Source organism: Myxine glutinosa, chromosome 4 (genome assembly GCF_964187855.1).
Source record: "Myxine glutinosa chromosome 4, kmMyxGlut1.1, whole genome shotgun sequence".
In the NCBI taxonomy this organism is placed as follows: domain Eukaryota; kingdom Metazoa; phylum Chordata; class Myxini; order Myxiniformes; family Myxinidae; genus Myxine; species Myxine glutinosa.
In genome coordinates, this window is record NC_136264.1 from 206,585,041 (window position 1) to 206,604,622 (window position 19,582).

Consider the following 19,582-nt stretch of genomic DNA (forward strand, 5'->3'; position numbering starts at 1 on the left):
ACTCCCCTCTGGATCTGTGCCTGCTCTGGGATGGTCTGCCAAATAGAGTAGTCTCATGCTAGTTAACCTTTGCCACCGAAGGTGGACGGTGGTTATCTTTTCACCCTGTCTGTCTGTTCGTATCTGAACAGTATGTCTCAAAATCTTGAGGACGGATTCTGACGAAATTTGATGGAGAGGTTAGGTGTGTGACAAGGACGAAATTATTCGATTTTGGTGAAGATCCGGATCTGGATACTATAATTTTTCAAGTGATTCTTCATCATTAAGTGATCGGGCCAAAACAGATATGCAGCACGACATCTCAAAGTTGTGCACGGATTTAGACGAAACTTGGTGGATAGGTTGGGTGTGTGGCAAGGAAGAATTGATTCGATTTTGGTGGAGATCTGAATACGGATGCAGATAGAATAATTTTTTTTAAGCGATTCGTCATCATTGAGAGATGGGGGCAAAACAATATAGAGCATGATATTTCAAAAGTTGTGGACGAGTTATAAGAAAACTAGATGGATAAGTTGGTTCGGTGACATGACCAAGCTGATTAGATTTTGGTTAAGCTCCGAATCCAGATTTGGCCTATCAGTGGCATCCAAATCAAATTGTTCAGCCTGCCGGAGGTATGCACTCTGCCAAGTGCCTTTCTAGTTTTGTCATGTTTTTTTTTTGTTTTTTTTTGTATACAAGATCGAGGCTCGTGTAAGAGCTAACATTAATCACCAAAAACAAAAAACGGACACACAAAACTTACAATAAAGGGAGTGGGAGACGAGATGGGGAGAGAGAGGGAAGCACACAAATACAACAGTAGAGAACAGTGACATCGGGAGATCTGTGGGAGGGAGAAGTCTTGGGGGAGGGGGGAGGCATGGGAAGGGGGGGGGGTGGGAGAGGTATAAAACACACGTGGACACTGCTAGGACTTCCAGAAAAGAAGTCTTATTTCAAAAAAGTGGATATGGGGTGAATTAACGGGGGTAGAAAAGATTAAGGTTTTGGATGGGATGATAAGAGATGGTGGTGAACAGCTGTTTTATAAAGACCTGGAGGGAGGAGAGGGATTGAAGAGAGTGAGGGAGTTTGTTCCAGAGGTGGGAGAAAAGAGGAATGAAAGAGTGGAGGTGAGCAGAGAGCAGAGATTTTGGCAGTTTAACCATAAGAGGGTTGCAGGCAGATCTTGTGCGACCAGTAGGAATATTTGGGGGTCACAGCACAGAGAGAGCTGGGGGAGCAAGGCCGGAGAGGAGTCGGTAGAAGACAGAAAGACCACCAACCTGCCTGCGGTGAGTGAGTGAAAGGCTCTCGGAGATAGCTTCATCACGGGAGATTCCAATGATTCTGAAAGCTTTGGTTTCAACAGCGTGAAGCCGAGCTAGGTGTGAGGCAGTAGCACCAGCCCAGAGGGGAGAGCAGTATTCCATTGAGCTGCGGATGAATTGCCATATATTTCTTGCATTGTTTTCCATGAAGTCGAATCCAACTGAAAATTGCCTCCTGGTGGAGTGCTTCCAGGGATCTCTGCTTCCCACAGCATGCAGTCTTTTAGATGGAGAATAAACTCTGGCTGTCGGATCTCCATTTATGTTGTGGATGATAAACAACCCAAGGTGTCTCTTAAAAGATCTATGCCTTTATGTGCAGTACCTTGTCTAAATTCCCTGCTTAAAAATCAAGTAGGAAGGGTAAGTTAATATATAAAAGGAATCTGGATGTTAAATTCTATTAGGTTAATGGCAAGAATGGGGTTCATGCATAGAAGACAATTTCAACTGTTTCCTTGTAAATAAATATCATAGCTCATCTCAGCTGAACTTCATTCGATAATAATTGTGGAGTTGTGCAGTTCAAATAGAATAAGGGTTGCAGTCTGACAGTTTTAGGGTGAATCGATACCGTCACAGTGAGAAGAAGATATCGAAGTGGAAGAAGGACTTGGTGACGTCGGAGAAGATGGTATTGGAGAGGGTGAACAGGAAACACCTCCATGTGACCCCTGTCTCCGGAATCTCTTGCTCTGCGATTCTTGGCCTTCAGGTCTCAAGCCCTTTACAGCTTCAGTGGAGAGATTTTGCTTTAAAATTACTGCCTGAAAGATAAGAATGGGTGCGAGAGATTTGGTTTCAAAAAACAAACTGGAAAATGTCAAGGTGTACTGATAGAAAGATGTGGGTGTAATTATTCAATGTAAAATGGCTGCCTGACAGATGCCAATGACAATGGAATGTGAAGTAAGACAAAACAATATGGTGAAAGTTTGAATGGGAGTTGAAGGGAGATTTGAGTCACAAGAAAACGACGAATAAAGCAAGATGAGGACGTAAGGTAAGCCATCACCTTGTGGTAACCTTCATACAGCTCAAAGGCAGCTGTACGATTGGCTGGTGTCCAACAAGCACGTAGATCGACGACTCGCAGCCGATGCTGAGGATCACCTTCCGAACCACCTTCCTATGAGTTCGGGCCCAAAAGGTGATCAAGGGAATTAGTTGAACACAAAGTAAGGTGACAACAGGAATCATACTATATTTTAAATATTCCTGCACACAATCTCCCCAGGTTGATGTATGATAAAACATGAGCAAAGAAAGTTTCACATACAAAATACAAAGTTTTTGTCGACGTATACTGGTCTATCATGCCCATAAAACTCAATCAGCAGGTACCATGGCCATATAAATTATGCAAATAAATTTAACGGGATATGAAAACTAAGTGGAATTTAAGTTAAGTTTAAGTGATGTATGGGATGACTGATGGTGGTTCAAGGTTGACATGGACCTTTATAGCAAAACAGGTAAAACAAGAGTTTGATGCTGAAATTTTGTGCAATTGTATTGGCTGCATCGAGCACTAGTCAGAGTATTCTGGGTGAAACTGAGATAGTGGCCAACCAAGTCGCATGTGCTGTGATTTGATGATTGTGCATCTTTTACATTAGACTAGGGCGTGCCCGTACGTGGGTGCAAAAAAACATGCGTGCAAAGAACAACAACAAAAAAAAACTTTGAAACCACGTGGCAGTAACGACCACAGAACCCCCCCCTCTATTTACATGAAATGGTTTGGTCCATTCGCAAAGCCAAAGCGAACGGCTTGCGAGTACGGTAGAACCCCCCCCCCCCCTCTATTTACATGAAATGGTTTGGTCCATTCGCAAAGCCAAAGCGAACGGCTTGCGAGTACGGTGACCATACCTTGGGAACCACTTGTCCGATTAATTTCAAACCTTGAAAAGGCACATCCTCAGGTCCCCAGCAATATATCTGGCAAGTTTCAATTAGATCGGACCCGTGGTTGCCGAGAAACAGCGGTCACAGACAAACACACACACAGACACACACACATACACACAGAGATTACTGGAATTATAGATAGATGTGCATGAATGGTGCAGAGAGATAAAACAAAATGGCTGCCAATTATGCAAAAAATGCAAAAAAAAAACAAAAAAAAATGCTGAGCGATATTGAACATTCTCACATGCAACCAACTGCTGTCACTTGATGAGACGTGAAATGTTGAAAAGCTAATATAGGAGAATTACCAAATTAATATTCTGTACTTGAAATTTCAGAAGAATAGAATGTCAATGTTGGAAGTGTGGAAACTCATTCATTCTCACTTGGAATTCAAGAAGGTTAGAGCAACATATGTACTAAAGGACCTCATGTTGTTTGATCAAAAGGCAACTCATGTGGCTATTGCATCAGAGTCCCTGCATGATACAAGGGGGAAGGGATGGTTTATTGAAGATTATGACAAATGACAAGAGATGGGTCCATCATTTATTGCTCGAGTCCAAGACCCAGAGACGCAAAAGACCCCGAGGAACCAAAAGACGAGGAGGACCCATAAGACCCCAAGGGCCCATAAGACCCCAAGGACCCAAAAGACACAAAATACTCCGAGGACCCCGAGGACCCGAGGACAAAACCACATGTCCTGGCGAGAGTCAGCAATCTGTGATTGCTCTTTCTTGTTTGTTATAGAATTAAATGATCACCACTCTAAGAACATTAAGGTGGTATAAAATGTATGCACGAACAATGAAGACATCAAAGCATTTAGTCTTGAAAGATTTCTCCACACATGACATGAACCCGTTAGCACACTGTTGAGCCAGGTGGGTGGGTACGTGTAGTAGAATACCTTGAGAAATAATTAAATTTGAAATTGGCATCCCTCAAACCTGCTGTTGTGTGTTCCGTCCCTCCACCCCAACACCCACCCTCCACTCAATTTATACTGTTCCTTTGGTTCTTTCACATTCTGATCCGTTATATGTTCTAGCTTCTCCATGAACCTTGGCATTGTATATAAACAAAAAAAGAATCGTAATACAACTGTGAATTTACATCACCTTGCCAGAAGTGTGGGTTTGACGGTTGTAGCTGAGACATGACAGCCGGAGAAGCAAACAGCTCTTGCGCGGCCCACTAAGATCGTCAGTTCCAGGTGCCGAGATGAGCCAAACGTAGGCGTCAGAGACATCACTATTCATGCGAGTTATTCGCCATTCCACTTGGGCACGGCGGATAAGTGATCCAGCTATGTACATGGACAGAATTGGTGAGAAAAGGTAAAGTGGATAAACAATCATCACTCCTCAACAAGCCATGGAAAAAATATATATATATATTGTTACGAATTCCGGATTTATGTGAATTACGATTCAGGTCATTTCTTATTAATGTTTATTCTATTAAAGGTTGTTGTGGTTAAATGGTCAGAAGCGCTCCTGGTACCGAGACCGGAAACGGGATCGTGAAACCGGAAGAGAAAAGGAAGGAGGAAGACAAGGTCAGGAGAGAAGCGGCCATCTTGATCCTCGACCAGCTCCGACGCGAGCCGAGTCGATCTTTACCTGCTTTGGAACGCTGAGTTTGAAAAGCCCGTCTGGCGAGAGGAGTTACCTGCGCGGGGTGATTGCCTGTTACGTGTCAGGTTGCCGTGGGTTCCTGGAAGGAACCAAGCGTCCGGCACTGTTCACCTCGACGCCTCCGAGGGCGTGTACGGGTCGCACCTTGGGCCTCGCGCGCTTTGCGAGCCGTTCACAGCCCAGAGGCCGCGATCACGGGCTCCGACCCCGGTGGCGTCCCGAGGAGGTGTCCGCTGCAGCCACCGTTCCCGGTACGGGACGTGCACGTTTGGAGCACGTCAGCCAGGGGTCCGTTCAACCGCCCGTGTGCGGAGAAGTCGACCTTCACCTTGGTCGGGAGGGGCCCAGAGACATTGTGAGGGACCGTGACTAGGGCGGGTGCAGTGAGTGGGGTCAAGGGGGGAAATATATGAGATGGCCATCTTAGTAATATTGTTGATTGATTGTTCATTGTGTTGATTGATTGGGAATATATTATTGATTAATCCGGATCCTTGGTGTGGGGTTTCTTATTGACTGGAATTCATATTGATTGCGTTACGAAAGCGTATAAATCATATATCTTTCTGGCGGGGTTCCTCTCACGGTCCGGGGGTCACCGAGACCAGGTAGTCACCAGGAGGACCACGAACAGAATATATATACAGTATACAACAACACACAACAACATGCATTTTAAGGGTGTAGTACTGGTGAAAAATTGAGAAAACTACATAGGTACCTTTGAGAGGTATCTAATTTTCAGTTTTTCTTGAAAGATATAATCTTGGCTCTCAGACCAGTTTCAACGCTTCTTTGTCATATTACATGCATATAATTTGCATAAATTAGACCGTCAATAAAAAACAAGGAAAAACAAAGAACACATTTCTACTTCTATCTTCTATGTCACCTATCATTCTTTTCACACAAAACTTGGTACATGTATTATACATGTGTTACTCTACTACCTGATGAGAGGATGTAGTGAAATTATGTCAAATGTTCACTAATTAGCTAATTATGCCAATTACCAGATAAAACTTGGTTGTCCTTCAATAAATCCACAATGGCTACTCCTATAAACAAAAGCCTTCATCATTTTAAAGGAAGTGATATTCTGAATATCCTGTCCAAATTTCAGCCCAAAAGAATGATGCAAAGTAAAGTTATAACAAATAATTCTACTTCCGGTTATTGAGGGGCATGTATGATGTTAGAAAATTTGGACAATTTTTCAATAATTAGGGGTTCTTCTATGACCTCTAATAGCATGATTCTTGTTTATAAGACTATAAGGAAACTGTTCAGCTAAAAGAAAATAAAATTTTTTTAGCATGATTTTAGCATGATTAGCATTTAGCATGATTTAGCATGATTTAGCATAGATAGTAGCATGTTTCACATAGATTTTTTTTCAGCGAGGAATATTATACACGGATTCTGACCGGTGGCAGAGCAGCGCGCTGATTCGCTCAGAGCGATTACGTGATGTTCCATCTCCGCCGCCAGTTGGCTTCACTTTTCACGGAGTATGAGCGTTCTATATATTTTCAATTCAGTGCGCCTGACTCGCTCACGTACTTGATAAGTGGCATAGACATGGCTATTGGGCCTTCACGATGTAATTTGTGCGAGGCTTTTGTCCGAGTGAGCTTGAGTCGAGAGGGTGAATGTACGGGTTGGGAATGTACGGGTCTCCCTTCCCCCACCCGGCAACGCCGGTACTGGAGGGCGTCACAGGATCGGTGAGTCTCCAAAATCCGCTTCGCGCTGTTGCGAAGATTCAGGACGATGTCGCGATTGTTGTGCTGCTCTCCGACCATGAGAACTGCAACGTCATTGTTGACTGGCCCTCCCCTTCCCTCCCCCTTCCCCCTCCGTCCTCCCCCTCCCTTTTCCCCCTTCCCTCCCCCCCTCCCCTCCCCTTCCCCCTCTCTTCCCCCTCCCCTCCCCCTCCCCCCCGCCCCCCCCCCCGACACTCGTTCCCTGTAGCGTGGTCATAGCGCATGCTACCCGAGGTGACTAGGCCTGTCGGAGGTGTAATTGGCAGCGGCGCCCCGAGTCGCCCCCCCCCCCCCCCCCCCCCTTGCCTGTTCGTCTTCCAAAGTCATGTCAGGGAAGGGAATTATTTAATGTTGCGCTAGGGACCTAACTACGTGTCTACAGGTCTGCTTTGCCATAAGGGACAAAGGTTTGGCTCCCAGATATGACACACAGGGGCGCTACTCTTTAATCCCTACTCTATTTATCACTCGAACATCCTGGTATGTTCACAGGTATACTCTTAACCGACAAAACGCCTACACATGAAACTTATTACAGGGCAGATTCCTTACCGTGACAGACGAAGCGAAGCACATTACCTATTCAGATCTAGCTGGCTCTACATATCACTACCCCACCCGACATAACAATATTTACATATACAAAAAACAAAAATACATATACATTACATATATACATATACATAAGCATATACATATACAATAACATATATACATATACATATTGTCGTGTCGCCGATAATTAAGATAATGGGCGGCATATAGCCGAACAGTTTTAGCTCCGAGGCGGTCAAGCCGAAAATTGGCGGTCAGTCTGTCGTGCACGGGCAAACGAAACCAGGGTGCTTACCTGCACGGACGAAAGCCATGGGGTTTATTCCTCGAACCCACAAACACAGAAACGAGACAAAGAAAATCAACAATACGGCAATGAAAAATTCCACAATAAGAAATTTAATGAAATAAAGGTAAGACAATAAAATTAATGCTGAGGTAAAACTATAAATCTAACTCGTGGGACCCTCCACGCTGACACAAATACGGACAAGGGGAAAGAGAAAAGAAAAATAAATGTTCTCAGTCGGCCGACACTCAGTTCCGGCCTTAACGAGGACTTTTGGATGATTGGTGGTCGTTGACCGGGTCCGGTCGGTCAGCGAAAGGACCGAGTGTTGACGTGTCCACAATGGCGCCGGTCAACCACGCGGGCACCCGAGCCGCAAAGTGGCAGCAAGACGTTCTCCTCTCTCACTCCTCGCCAGAAAGCGCAGCGCGGCCACAGCTCCCCTGAAGAGCATCACAGATCAACCACACCTCCATCCACGTTTATTCCAAGTGGCGCAAAGGCTCCAAAATTCGTTCCACCAGCGGCCACAGGCACGAAGCAGCCATCCGCCGGAACAACCAGGACAAAAGAGATTCTGCTTCTCCACCAGCCCGAGTTGCTTGGTATATCGCTACTTACTTAAATAAAAAAATAAAAAGATAAATTGTATTTATCGAAATTTGACCTTTTGTCCCAGCCCTAAATGATACTGCTCTTGCCTTGTGGTGATCATATCTACCAAGTTTGGTGAATTTCTGCACAACCGTTTCGGAGGAGATAGCTTGACTGACGGACGGACGGACAGACGGACGGCGTCGGTTACATTATCCCCCGTTTTTTTAATCAAAAAGAGTAGGGATAAATATCACATACTTGGCTTATTTATTGCTGATTGGCATTGTGCTGCATTTAAGCCTCTTGCTTGTAATTATCTTTAATCATTTGTCGGAGTTACGGAGTTACACACATGCCGTAATATTCAACAACAGATAAATTAAAGGGAAACAAAAGTCACATTTCAATTATTGAGCATTAAGAATACAAGATCTGATTATTGTTTCATTTCATGGTGCATTTTTTCATATCAACATGTGAAGTGAAAATTCACCAATGATCAGATCTATTAAAGTAGTTGAAGGTTCATGTGGACTGTTTATTGCAGAAAATAAAAACAGTGTTTATTTTCCACCAACTCCTCAAGGTATTCCTCTGCTACACATACATGGTTGTTCCATCGATGCAGCTGAGTCTTGATGCTATCTGTGTACGTGTATAAATTGATGGGATGCACACCCAGATATTGCAGGATGTGCTGTGACATTTTAAACATTCATTCTTCAGGTGGTCCAGAAATAAGAAAATCACAAGTCTGGACTCTTCTGGGGGATTAACTTTAGTACTTCCAAAACCAGGTCTGCCAGAGTACCCAGGTCCTATACCACCGTTTAGAGGCCATTTTTCCCCGCAAAGCGGGGGTTGGCCTTTTCGGGGACCGTGGTAGTTGTTGTTTTTTGGTCCCCTTTTTGAAGCAATGTTTTACGGCCGGATGCCCTTCCTGACGCCAACCCTTTTTGCCGCCTTCAACGACAAACAGGGAATTACCAGTGAACTGGTACTCAATTAGCCGACCTCGGAAGGATGACAGGCTGAGTCAACCCCCCTGGCATTAATTCGGCGATCGACCGAGATTCGAACCCAGGATCCTAGGATCCTAAGCCGGCACCCTAGCCGCTAGCCCAACACCAGGGATTATGTGACATAGGTCCTATGAGGTCTTGTAATTTAGAGGTGCATTGGTATCCATGTTGACTACTAACCTTTTTGAATCTCAAAAGAGAATGAACCATTTCTAGTCTTCCAAACCTCACATCCAATTCTACCATTTCACACCTCATAATCCTGTGATTCTCAAACATGACGCCACCAACAAAACGGGTGATGAGTCATAAGGGATCATTTTTGAGATATCTGCATTTCCTAAATCTGAAAAAGGTTTAAAATGACACCAGGTATCTGATGATGACAATGTGTGTGGTTTTCAATCATTGGGTGATATGTTGGGAGTTCAACTGAGAAATTGAACGAGAGACAAAATAAATTTGCGCAATCCTCTGCAAACTCACCTTAGCAACAAGCTATTATAATATAGGTTTCTCTGAAAATTGACAAATTGATAGATGGTACTTCTTTGGAACCAAAGTTTATTTGCTCTGCCTTTTGATATTTGTTCACACAAAGTTTCTGCCAAACATTTTTGGAAAAGCTTGTGTCAATCTATCTATTAGTCATCGTGCAAAAACCGGCATCAATTACGAGCAGGCATTGCCGGAGCTGTTCTAATCCTGTTGGTATTTTGAAGATTTTTTTTTTTGTTGTTTTTCTATTTTTTTGTGTGGACCTAAAACACTTCCTTACACCCACTATGGAGTGGGGTTGGAAATCATTTAATGCAGTATTACCTTTCACACAGGTACAAAGGCTTAGTTAGGTACTTATACAATGATAAAAAATTCCAACTTTCTTTTTCAAAATGTTCAAAAACCTTTTTTGCCAACAACACTCCTCGGCACTGACTGATGAACCTCTGAAAGTTTGATGAAGATCTGTTTGGCCATCTCTGAGAAGAAGGACAACACAGACAGACAAACATCTCTCTGTTCCATTTAGAATTTTTTTTAAATTAAAAGAACTGCTCCATTTGCCAGACCAGTCTAATCAATTCCAGATTAGCAGATAGTGATGCAGTTGTAGCATCATTATGGGTGAGATGGGCATATTGTATGACATACTTTGTAATGTAGTATCCAGCCTTCTGTAAAAGAAAAAAAGAAGGGGATTTCTCAGAGCAACATAGAGATCGTTTATATTGACGAGGAAGACTGGGCCCAAAACAGTGCTTTGGGGAATTCTACCTCCCAGTGGGAGAGGAGTAGAGAGGAAGGATTCCAAAGGATTCTATTGATATCAACATGTTGGCTGAGTATGTGGAAGAAGTCAGTAAGCAACAGACTTAACAAGCAGCGGAGGATGCCAGACTTTGTCAACTGCCTGGGAGGTGGTCCTGACCTCTTTTTAGACATTTTGTTGGGAGAGAATCAGCACGATTTCCAAAGTTGAGCGAATGGGATAGAATCCAAGGTGATGGTTAGAGATGGTCCGATGGTCAGAGATTAAGTCGTTTGAAAAAAAGGTAATATGACATTGGCATAAAAGATGGATTCCATGACTTAGTGACCAAAGTTGAAAGAGAGCAGACAGAAAAGCAAGAGCAGCAGAGCAACAATTTGAGAATACAGGCATCAGCACCATCTGGATTCAGCACCGATACAGGACATAACTTTCTCTACCATATTTATTGAAAAAGACAGAGTCAAGTTGGCGATGACTATGGGAGGGTATGGTGGACACAAAACATAATGGGTCAGACACATGAGATTTGCTCTGTCTCAATAATTTGTGGTAAGGCCGTTTGAGCTGAGGGACTGGATGCAGGTACCACCAGGGTGATTTTTTTTTTTTTTTTTTTTTTTTTTTTTTGTATACAAGATCGAGGCTCGTCAAAGAGCGAACATTAATCACACAGAAAGACAAACCGACACATAAAACATATAACATAGGGAGCGGTAGACAAGATGGGGAGAGAGGGGGAAGGACACAAACACAACATTTGAGAGCAGGGACCGAGAGACATGGAGACATCGAGAGATCTGAGAGAGGGCGAGGGTTTTGGCGGGGGGGGGGCGTGGGAAGGGGGCAGTGGGAGAGGTATAAAACATATGGACACTGCCAGGACTTCCAGGAAAGAAGTTGGAATTTCAAACAAGGTGGATCTGGGGTGAATTAGCGGGGGTAGAAAAGATCAAGGTTTTGGATGGGGGAAGATAAGAGATGGTGGTGAACAGCTGTTTTAAAGACCTGGAGGGAGGAGTGGGATTGAAGGGAGTGAGGGAGTTTGTTCCAGAGGCGGGAGAAAAGAGGAATGAAAGAGTGAAGGTGAGCGGAGAGCCGAGATTTCGGCAGTTTAACCATCAGAGGGTTGCTGGCAGATCTTGTGCGACCTGTAGGAATATTTGGGGGACAGAGCACAGAGAGAGCTGGGGGTGCAAGGCCGGAGAGGAGTCGGTAGAAGACAGAAAGACCACCTACCTGCCTGCGGTGAGTGAGTGAAAGGCCCTCAGAGATAGCTTCATCGCGGGAGATTCCAATAATTCTGAAAGCTTTGGTTTCAACAGCGTGAAGCCGAGCTAGGTGTGAGGCAGGAGCACCGGCCCATAGGGGAGAACAGTATTCCATTGAGCTGCGGATGAAAGCCTTGTATGTGGTGAGGAGCTCAGGTGTGCCGAGGAAGGACTTCGCACGACGGAGGATGCCCAGTCGGCGACTGGCTTTGGAGGCCAGCTTGGAAATGTGGTTTTCCCAAGAAAGATCATGGTGATGACACCAAAGATGGACTTGACATGGCACCACCAAGACAATGAGGAAGAAGAATGGTTGACGTGTTAGCAACTAATGTTAGCAACGTGCAACTAATGTAACGTGTTAGCTAGGGTGATGTAATAGCCACTGCGTCAATAGCGGTAAACTTCCCGAATTGATTTTTTAATACGACTTTTAAATTTTTTATTTTATTTTAATTTAATCATGTCCCGTACTTGAACACTGTAGAACACAAATCACCTTTTTACTGCTTCCAAATACCTCCAGTGTTGCAGTACTTGGAGTTGTTAAATAAGGTGGTGTATAAGACTGCTTCACTGGCACAAACATCCGGAATTTTTTTAAACGATCTTTAAAATCATTCTTTTATTTCAATTCTATTATACACTTGAACACTGTGTAAGGTAATGTGTTCTATTAACCATATAGTTTAAATCTGTGTTTATTTCCCTTTAATCCAAACCAGATTCATTTTTGCTAACCCTCAAAGATTGTTACTTTTCCCGATTAAAGTATCAACCACTTCCTTATCCTAACTTGAATAAACGGCCTTACCACAACATTCCCCAGAGTGATTCAACATCGGACAAGTCACACAACACGCCCTTACAAAGACTATAGTTCATAGACTATAGTTCACAACAAGCCCTTACAAAGACTATACAGTGCGTATCAAAAAAAAGGTAATCCGGATTCAAGGGGTCAATATGCAAAGGTTATTTATTTTGACAATTTACGTGTGGTTTACTAATTAAGAGGAGATCCTCAGCTTTCCATTGATACCTTCCATGCATCATTGCTGTCACACATGACCGAGTACATGTTCATTGAAAATGACAAGTTCAAATCGCATTTTTACAAGTTTGGCTAATCGATGCAAGTCAGGATAATTGGTGCAAAATGAACGTCAGATGTGAACTTTTCTCAGGAATGATTGGCCTTTATGCACCCACACCTTCAGCATGTCCACCTCCCCTTTCAACACAAAGCTCACAGCGGCGGAGCATGCCCTGAACAGCTCATCACACCATAGCCGGGTCATTTCGCAAAGCATCCACTTCATGTCGAATATGGCCCTTCTATTCGTCAAGATCACGGGGAGGAGTTACGAACACCTTGTTCTTTAAATGTCCCCAAAGGAAGTAATCACATGGTGTGAGGTCAGGTGATCTTGGCGGCCATTCCACTGCATGGTTGAGGGCGATGACTCGGTCTCCAAAGAGTTCCCTCAGTCGATCTCGGACAGCGATAAGATGATGTGCTGGGGCGCCGTCTTGGGCCCACCAGAGATATCTGAAGACACCACGAACCTGTCGCTCAAAGTTCTCCTCCAGCTGCAGTAAAACTTCATCATTGATCAATGATCGTCTGCAGATACCTGTTACCATTGACATTCCTTTGAAAGAAAAATGGTCGGATCACCTGACCACTTCCACAAAGTCCCATCCAAACCGTCCACTTTTGCGATTCATGTTGTTGTCAAAATTAAATTCCGGGGGTTGTCCTGTCGGTGCAAGAAAATTATAGGTATTGACCTTGCCGTCCATGGCGAAAGCAGCTTCGTCGCCGATAACGAGATGTGAATCCGATATGGATGTTGGTGGAGGTCGAGTCTCGTGATTCAGTTGAATGTTGCCAAAGGCAATCCCGTCCCATTTCATCTTGCGCTGGTATCCCTAGGATGCTCCAAAACTTGCTGCCTTACTGCTGCAATGTTCATTTCCGACAGACCAGTGCGCCTCCTACCAGAATTCCCCTTGTTGCGGTTGAGGCTAGTGCCGTGCTCTTGGTATTTTCTAACATTCGCCCACATGGTTTTGGCTGCTGGAGGCTCCCGTTCTGGGAAACGTTCCCTGAACGCATCACGAGTTTGCTGCAAACTTCCAGTTTGGTGAAAGGTTGTAACCACGAAGGTCCGCTGTTCAGTCGTAAGTTGAACCATCTTTTCAATGACTCAGACTGTCTCTAAACCCATACACTGTAGGCCCATCTTAAATACCCATCTTAAACAAAGGATGACGCAACCGACGATTACCAGACCAGCTTAACAATTTTACATAATCAACTTGGCAGTCGACAAGTAATGCGTCCATTTAAAACTGTCTTGCACCGATTAGCCAAACTTGTAAAAATGCGATTTGAACTTGTCATTTTCAATGAACATGTACTCGGTCATGTGTGACAGCAATGATGCATGAAAGGAATCAATGGAAAGCTGAGGATCTCCTCATAATTGGTAAACCACATGTAAATTGTCAAACTAAATAACCGTTGCATATTAACCCCTTGAATTCGGATTGCCTTTTATTTGATATGCACTGTAGTTCATCTGCATCAGGGGAAAACTTAGGGAAACAAATGTTCTCAAGCAGATATCACCGTGGTATTGCTAACAGCCGTGAGAAAGAAAGGGAAGTGACGTTTTGGACGTGAGCCTATGTTCAAAGGTTAGCACATCTGTGTCAATATTTGATTGAGAAAATGTATTGATCTAAAACGTCACCTGCATTCCTTTTCTCCACTAAAGTACTGTTTCTGGAATTATCTGCTGCTCTCATTCAGGTGAGGCGACTCTCAATTCGCGAATGAAGGTGATCACAATCAACTGTTTGTGATGAGTATTTTACACCGTAGCATCATTGCACATAGGACAGTACCCTATACATGTTAAATCTGTACAAAGGATAGTAAGAGCTGTTTAGATTGGGTGCAAGGAAGAGTGGATAATTACCTAGGATGGCGCAGAGAATGAATACAGGCTAATGTGGGTTTTGACAGCTTAGACTCTCGTGATATGAGAATGGTATGATATTGTTGAGGTTCTGAGAAAGTGTAAATATTGATTAATAAAGGTTAAAGGTTTGCCCCCATAGTTAGTCCACATGAAACACGTAGGCCACCTTAGAACATTAGTTATGTCATAGTATGTGTAAGAGTAGGCCATTTCCATTAGTGATACCTGCGTTGTGTAAAATAAATAAGAGTAGGTCCCATTCATTTTGCGGCCCACCCTCCAAATCTACCTCGTTGGGCAGCATCCAGTCTGCGCCCCATTTTTACTATTGCCCTCGCATTAGGATGCTCAAACCAGTCAAATGCCACGAGGTAGGCCTGAAAAGTGGGAGGAGCGCGAGGTCGGGGTGTGGCCACGTCAAGCAGACGTCAAGGGCGGAGCCGGTAAGAGCCAACGACCAACCAGGGCTCGGGTGACATGGCCTGATAGGGCGTGGTAAAGGCGTGGCTATATAACCGCGCTCACAAAGCCCTTCCAGAGGACTTATGCAACAGCGCTCGTGCAAGAGGACTATTGGGAGAGGCGCTTTTGTCTAAAGGACTCGTTGAGGATTGCCTGTGTAAAGAACTCGCTGGGGAACTTTGACTGTGAAAGGTCTCGTTGAGAATTGGCTTTGAAGGACTGTCGGAAGCGGCGCATTGCGGAGGACTTGTGGGAGAGGCGCTTCGGCATTGAACTGCATTGGGAGCGCGAATAGCGCCGGTACTTCTATTATGTACGCGGCTGAGCCGCGAAGTGACCGCCTGGCCCAGCTTACCGTTTCCTCCCCGTAATTGTCCGGTCCGCGTCGACGACACGCGAGGAACGCCGCCGTTTGCTCAACCCTCTTCGTCCTACCATCTTCTCCGCGGGGCGAGTCAGGGACCGGCGTGAGCTGTGGACGCCATTCCTTGGACCATCGCCCTGACCATCTACATCCCCGTGTGAGTGTCTGAGAGTGTGACTGAGTGTGAAACGGGCCCGTGTCCAGGGATAAGTAAGACTGTACTAAGGCTGCACTGCGTATTCTGCTTCTTCTTCTTCTTCTTATTGTACAAAGTGTTAATAAACCAATCTGTTCTTCCTTTCTTCTTAATCCGACCGTATTAGTGATTTCTTCCATTGGGTAAGCGTGGCATGATTACAACCACTCGGATCGTGTTTAGTACCTGTTAACGGCCCGGATCACGGCTCGCTATCGCTCGGCGTTTCCACTACAACCGTGGTTCGGGCGGGGTTATTTCCTTGCTTCCTGGGAGGCGCTGGTAATTAGGAGAATAGGAACAATTCGGCCTACCACCCTATTCAGCGCTGACCGGAAGGAACGTCATAGCCCCGGATCACGTCGGCTAGATAAGAGACAAGGGGATTAATCCCCCCTTGGTAAGGGGAAGGCCGACGTTTGAGATCAGCAACAATATTCAATCATTCATCAAAAAGAGATACCAATATGAGACAATCTGAACTGAAGACGTACAGGCAGTCAGATGGTGCCGTTTTGTTTCCGCAAAGACACTTCCACAGCCACAGTTCATCTCCACACCACGCTGGCGTGCAAAAGAAGCCCAGTAACAGATCTGTAAACACACAGTGACCCGAATAGTCCATTATTAACCACGTGGTTGTGACGAGCATTTTTGGACATTGGAAGATTTATAAAATTCAAGGTGAGTAGTGGGGTTCATGTTTAGTTTAATTTCTCATCAAACCAACTTTGACAGGAGCTTATTTTGACACCAACGTTATAAAACAAACAAGTTCTGATTACTCGTAAACTGCACACCCATGTTAAGAAAACACCTGGCAGTACAGATACCTCAGCGACAAAAAAAACTTGAAGGTGTTAACACAACAAAATGAAAGAGAAATATCTGCTACCATCCAGATATTAAATAACAGACAAACAAATATTAAATAAGGCAATTCTCTGTATGTGTGTACATCTGAAAATAATAGAAAAAAAACAGGGCTGGCCCAATCTCCACCAAATTTTGCATATTATGTGTGGGTAGTACCCAGGGTCAAGTCATGGGCACACAGAAAACTAGAGCAAAGTCGATGGTGCGCCACCGTAAATCCCCCGGTTTCCACCTAAAGCAAAGTTGAAAGATGGCGAAGGGTTCCACCAGGAATGTCAATATCAAATTTTGAGTTAAATTTTTTTTTCTCATTTTGACCCCTGTAAGCTTTGCAAAGTCCCCACTCCTTTGAGGCATGAACCAGGGGTCAAATCTAAAAACAAATCGTTAAATATTTCATGAGTCCCAAAATGTCGATTTGCATATGCAAAGTTTCATTAAAGAATGTTCAGGAATGTTCCCGTATTGTATTTTTTGGTATTTGACTCTTTGGGCAGGGCTAACCATTATACTGCTCTCACAACTTCTTACCATGTGGTGATCATAACTCCCAAGTTCGGTGAATTTCTTCCCAACCGTTTAGGAGTAGATAGCGTGATGGATGGACGGACAAACAGACAGACAGATAGAGCCGATTGCAATGTACCCCCGTTTTTTCCAAAAGGTATGGGGATAAAATACCCCTCACCAATGCGAAGGGGTGGGGGGAAGAAAAAAAATGTGCCAATGCTCCCAAAGGGAGCAGGGCCTGGTTGCGAGAAATTATCAGGTGGAAAAATTGAATGCGCCGGATATGTGATTTATCCACAGGTTAGGCTTATCCGGGCTTCTAGCAACTGGGCCCAGGTGTTTCTGGTCTTGTAAAGCAGGTGCACATGCAGCTATCCTGACTTTCCTTGGGTCATTCACACGTATATAGGTCAAAATATTATTTTATATGCAGCCTGCGGCTGCTGGCTGCATCATTGCTGGGAGCGTGTTTGTGGTGCTGATGGGCCCCATTTTCAGTAAACTATTACTCATTTTTCAGACCTCCATAGGATGACAGGCTGAGTCAACCCACCTGGTGTTGTTTAATGGCACGACATGGGCTCAAACCCAAGACCTGAAGATCTTAAGCCAACCACCTTAACAGCCAACACCAGGCTTAGGTCATATAAAACAGTGATTTCGATTTGCTGTACTGTTTCCTTCAGAACAAAGCCATTCATGATTAACTCAGGAAGATAAAAGTACAGTTCACAGCCCGAGGTCACACCTTCAACTGCGGGAAGGATAAGGACAGCGACAAGCTTGCGTAGTGCCGGCTCAGTTTTGGCTTGCTTGGCCGCAGGTTTCCAAAGAGGCTTCCGGAGCAGACAGGATGCGACACGGCCGTGTTGGTAGCCCAGAAAGTATGCATCCAGCGCAATGTGGTGCTGTACAGGAGGACTTGGGGGGAAGCTCCATTTGCAGAGATTGAAAAAGAGGAGGCAAGAGAGGAGTTGGAATGAACACACATTTAGAGATATAACAAAAAGGGTTGAGAGATGGAGAGTGACGGCACAGGAAGTACAAATAATACAAGAGGATTAAAGAAATCTTGACGAAAGAGGTCGAGGGGTGTGATGAAGAATGTCAGAACGATTTTTCGGTTAACGGGAAATTTTAGAACTAAAGTAGAAGAGCTGAAGTCATCGGCAGGAAGTGATGAAGTTACAGGCAGAGCACCAATTACATTTCATTCAATCAAGAATTACCCACATTATGTTTCCCTTTGTACTCACCATCACCTCCCTGAGAGTTAAGGTTCAGTGTGAGGCTGAGGCTTTGTGAGCGGAAGCTGCGGAATGAATCATGTTGAGATCCTGGCATTAGTGCTGGAAGGGCATGGCACAGGGCATGACGGCCCAATGATCGGCCGGGTCACCACTGCACCGCCATTTGAGCTCGACCTTCATGTTAAGGGATGGAACCCTCAGGAGGCAGCAGTCATCGTATCTGCAATGGATTTGATTGCACAAATATAGTGACTATATATACACATATACCCGAAATCCACCTCCTTCAAATTCCGACTTCTTTCCTGAAATCCCCTGTAGTGTCCATCTTGTTATCCCGTGTACCCCGCCCCAGCCCTCTCCCTTCCACAGATTTCCCGATGTCCCTGTTGTCTTGTCTGCTGGTGTTGTGTTTGCCTTCCTCTCCCCCCTTGTCTCCTGCTTCCTTTATTATATGTTCTGTGTGTTAGCTCTGACACGAGCGTCGACTTCGTATAGAAAAAAAAAGTTTAAAATGATGATATTTACTATTAATCATGTTGGGATAGGGTGCTGTGAGTGACGTAACAAATACATATTGATTTTTTTTTTTATTCTGGAGCTGCAAGATCAATTATACAACCACTAGTACCGCTAGAATGTGAAATGAATGAATGAATGATCGTTTTAAGGCCATTTTCCCCGCTAGAGTGGGGGTTAGCCTACCGCTAACACCTCCTACCACTACCGCTAAAATGTACTAACAGGAAGTGGTACGAACCCTACTGCTCTCATCCAAGGATATTTCTCGTATTCCTATATTCTCACGAGTCCGATTTGCCTTCAGGAACAGAACAATCATGATTACCTATTCTGTAATTGCCACTCTTTCATCTAAATGCTGAAAATTATGTTCAAAAGACTATTTCAATTACAGATTGTGCAGCAGCAACGGCCGGTTAAAAGTTCCCGGTGAGCAGGACCGAGTCAGTGTAAACACGCAGCGTATGCGTTAAAGGCCTTGTTTAGCATTCATATATGAACGGGTTTGAACACACCAATAAAACAATAACAATTCAAAATATTTTGGCACTTAATTGTTTGTGACAAACGTGTAAAAACTTTAGTTTTAAAAAAAGCATAAAAAACCCTGAAGTTTCAATAATTTTGGTCTTCAACACATATGAAGTAATACACCTGAGCTACTCCTATTTTTATGCTCAACTTATTGGGTGGAAATTCAAGCAAAAACGCTAGGATTCTGAGTTTCCTTGTAAAGCGTTTAACAGTTTTAGTTGTGCCG

At 44.2% G+C, this 19,582-nt stretch overlaps 1 protein-coding gene across 1 annotated transcript in view; it reads right to left on the bottom strand.

Annotated features, from left to right (window-relative positions):
* Positions 1 to 19,141, bottom strand: part of LOC137425663 (bridge-like lipid transfer protein family member 2) — a 129,699-nt gene extending 110,558 nt beyond the window's left edge. Inside the window, 9 exon segments of the mRNA XM_078775355.1 lie at positions 1,894 to 2,086; positions 2,335 to 2,448; positions 4,361 to 4,548; positions 16,159 to 16,258; positions 17,799 to 17,983; positions 18,307 to 18,411; positions 18,414 to 18,520; positions 18,718 to 18,788; positions 19,061 to 19,141. Coding sequence (XP_078631481.1) covers positions 1,894 to 2,086; positions 2,335 to 2,448; positions 4,361 to 4,548; positions 16,159 to 16,258; positions 17,799 to 17,983; positions 18,307 to 18,411; positions 18,414 to 18,520; positions 18,718 to 18,788; positions 19,061 to 19,141 — 1,144 coding nt within the window.
* Positions 19,142 to 19,582: the final 441 nt, after the last annotated feature.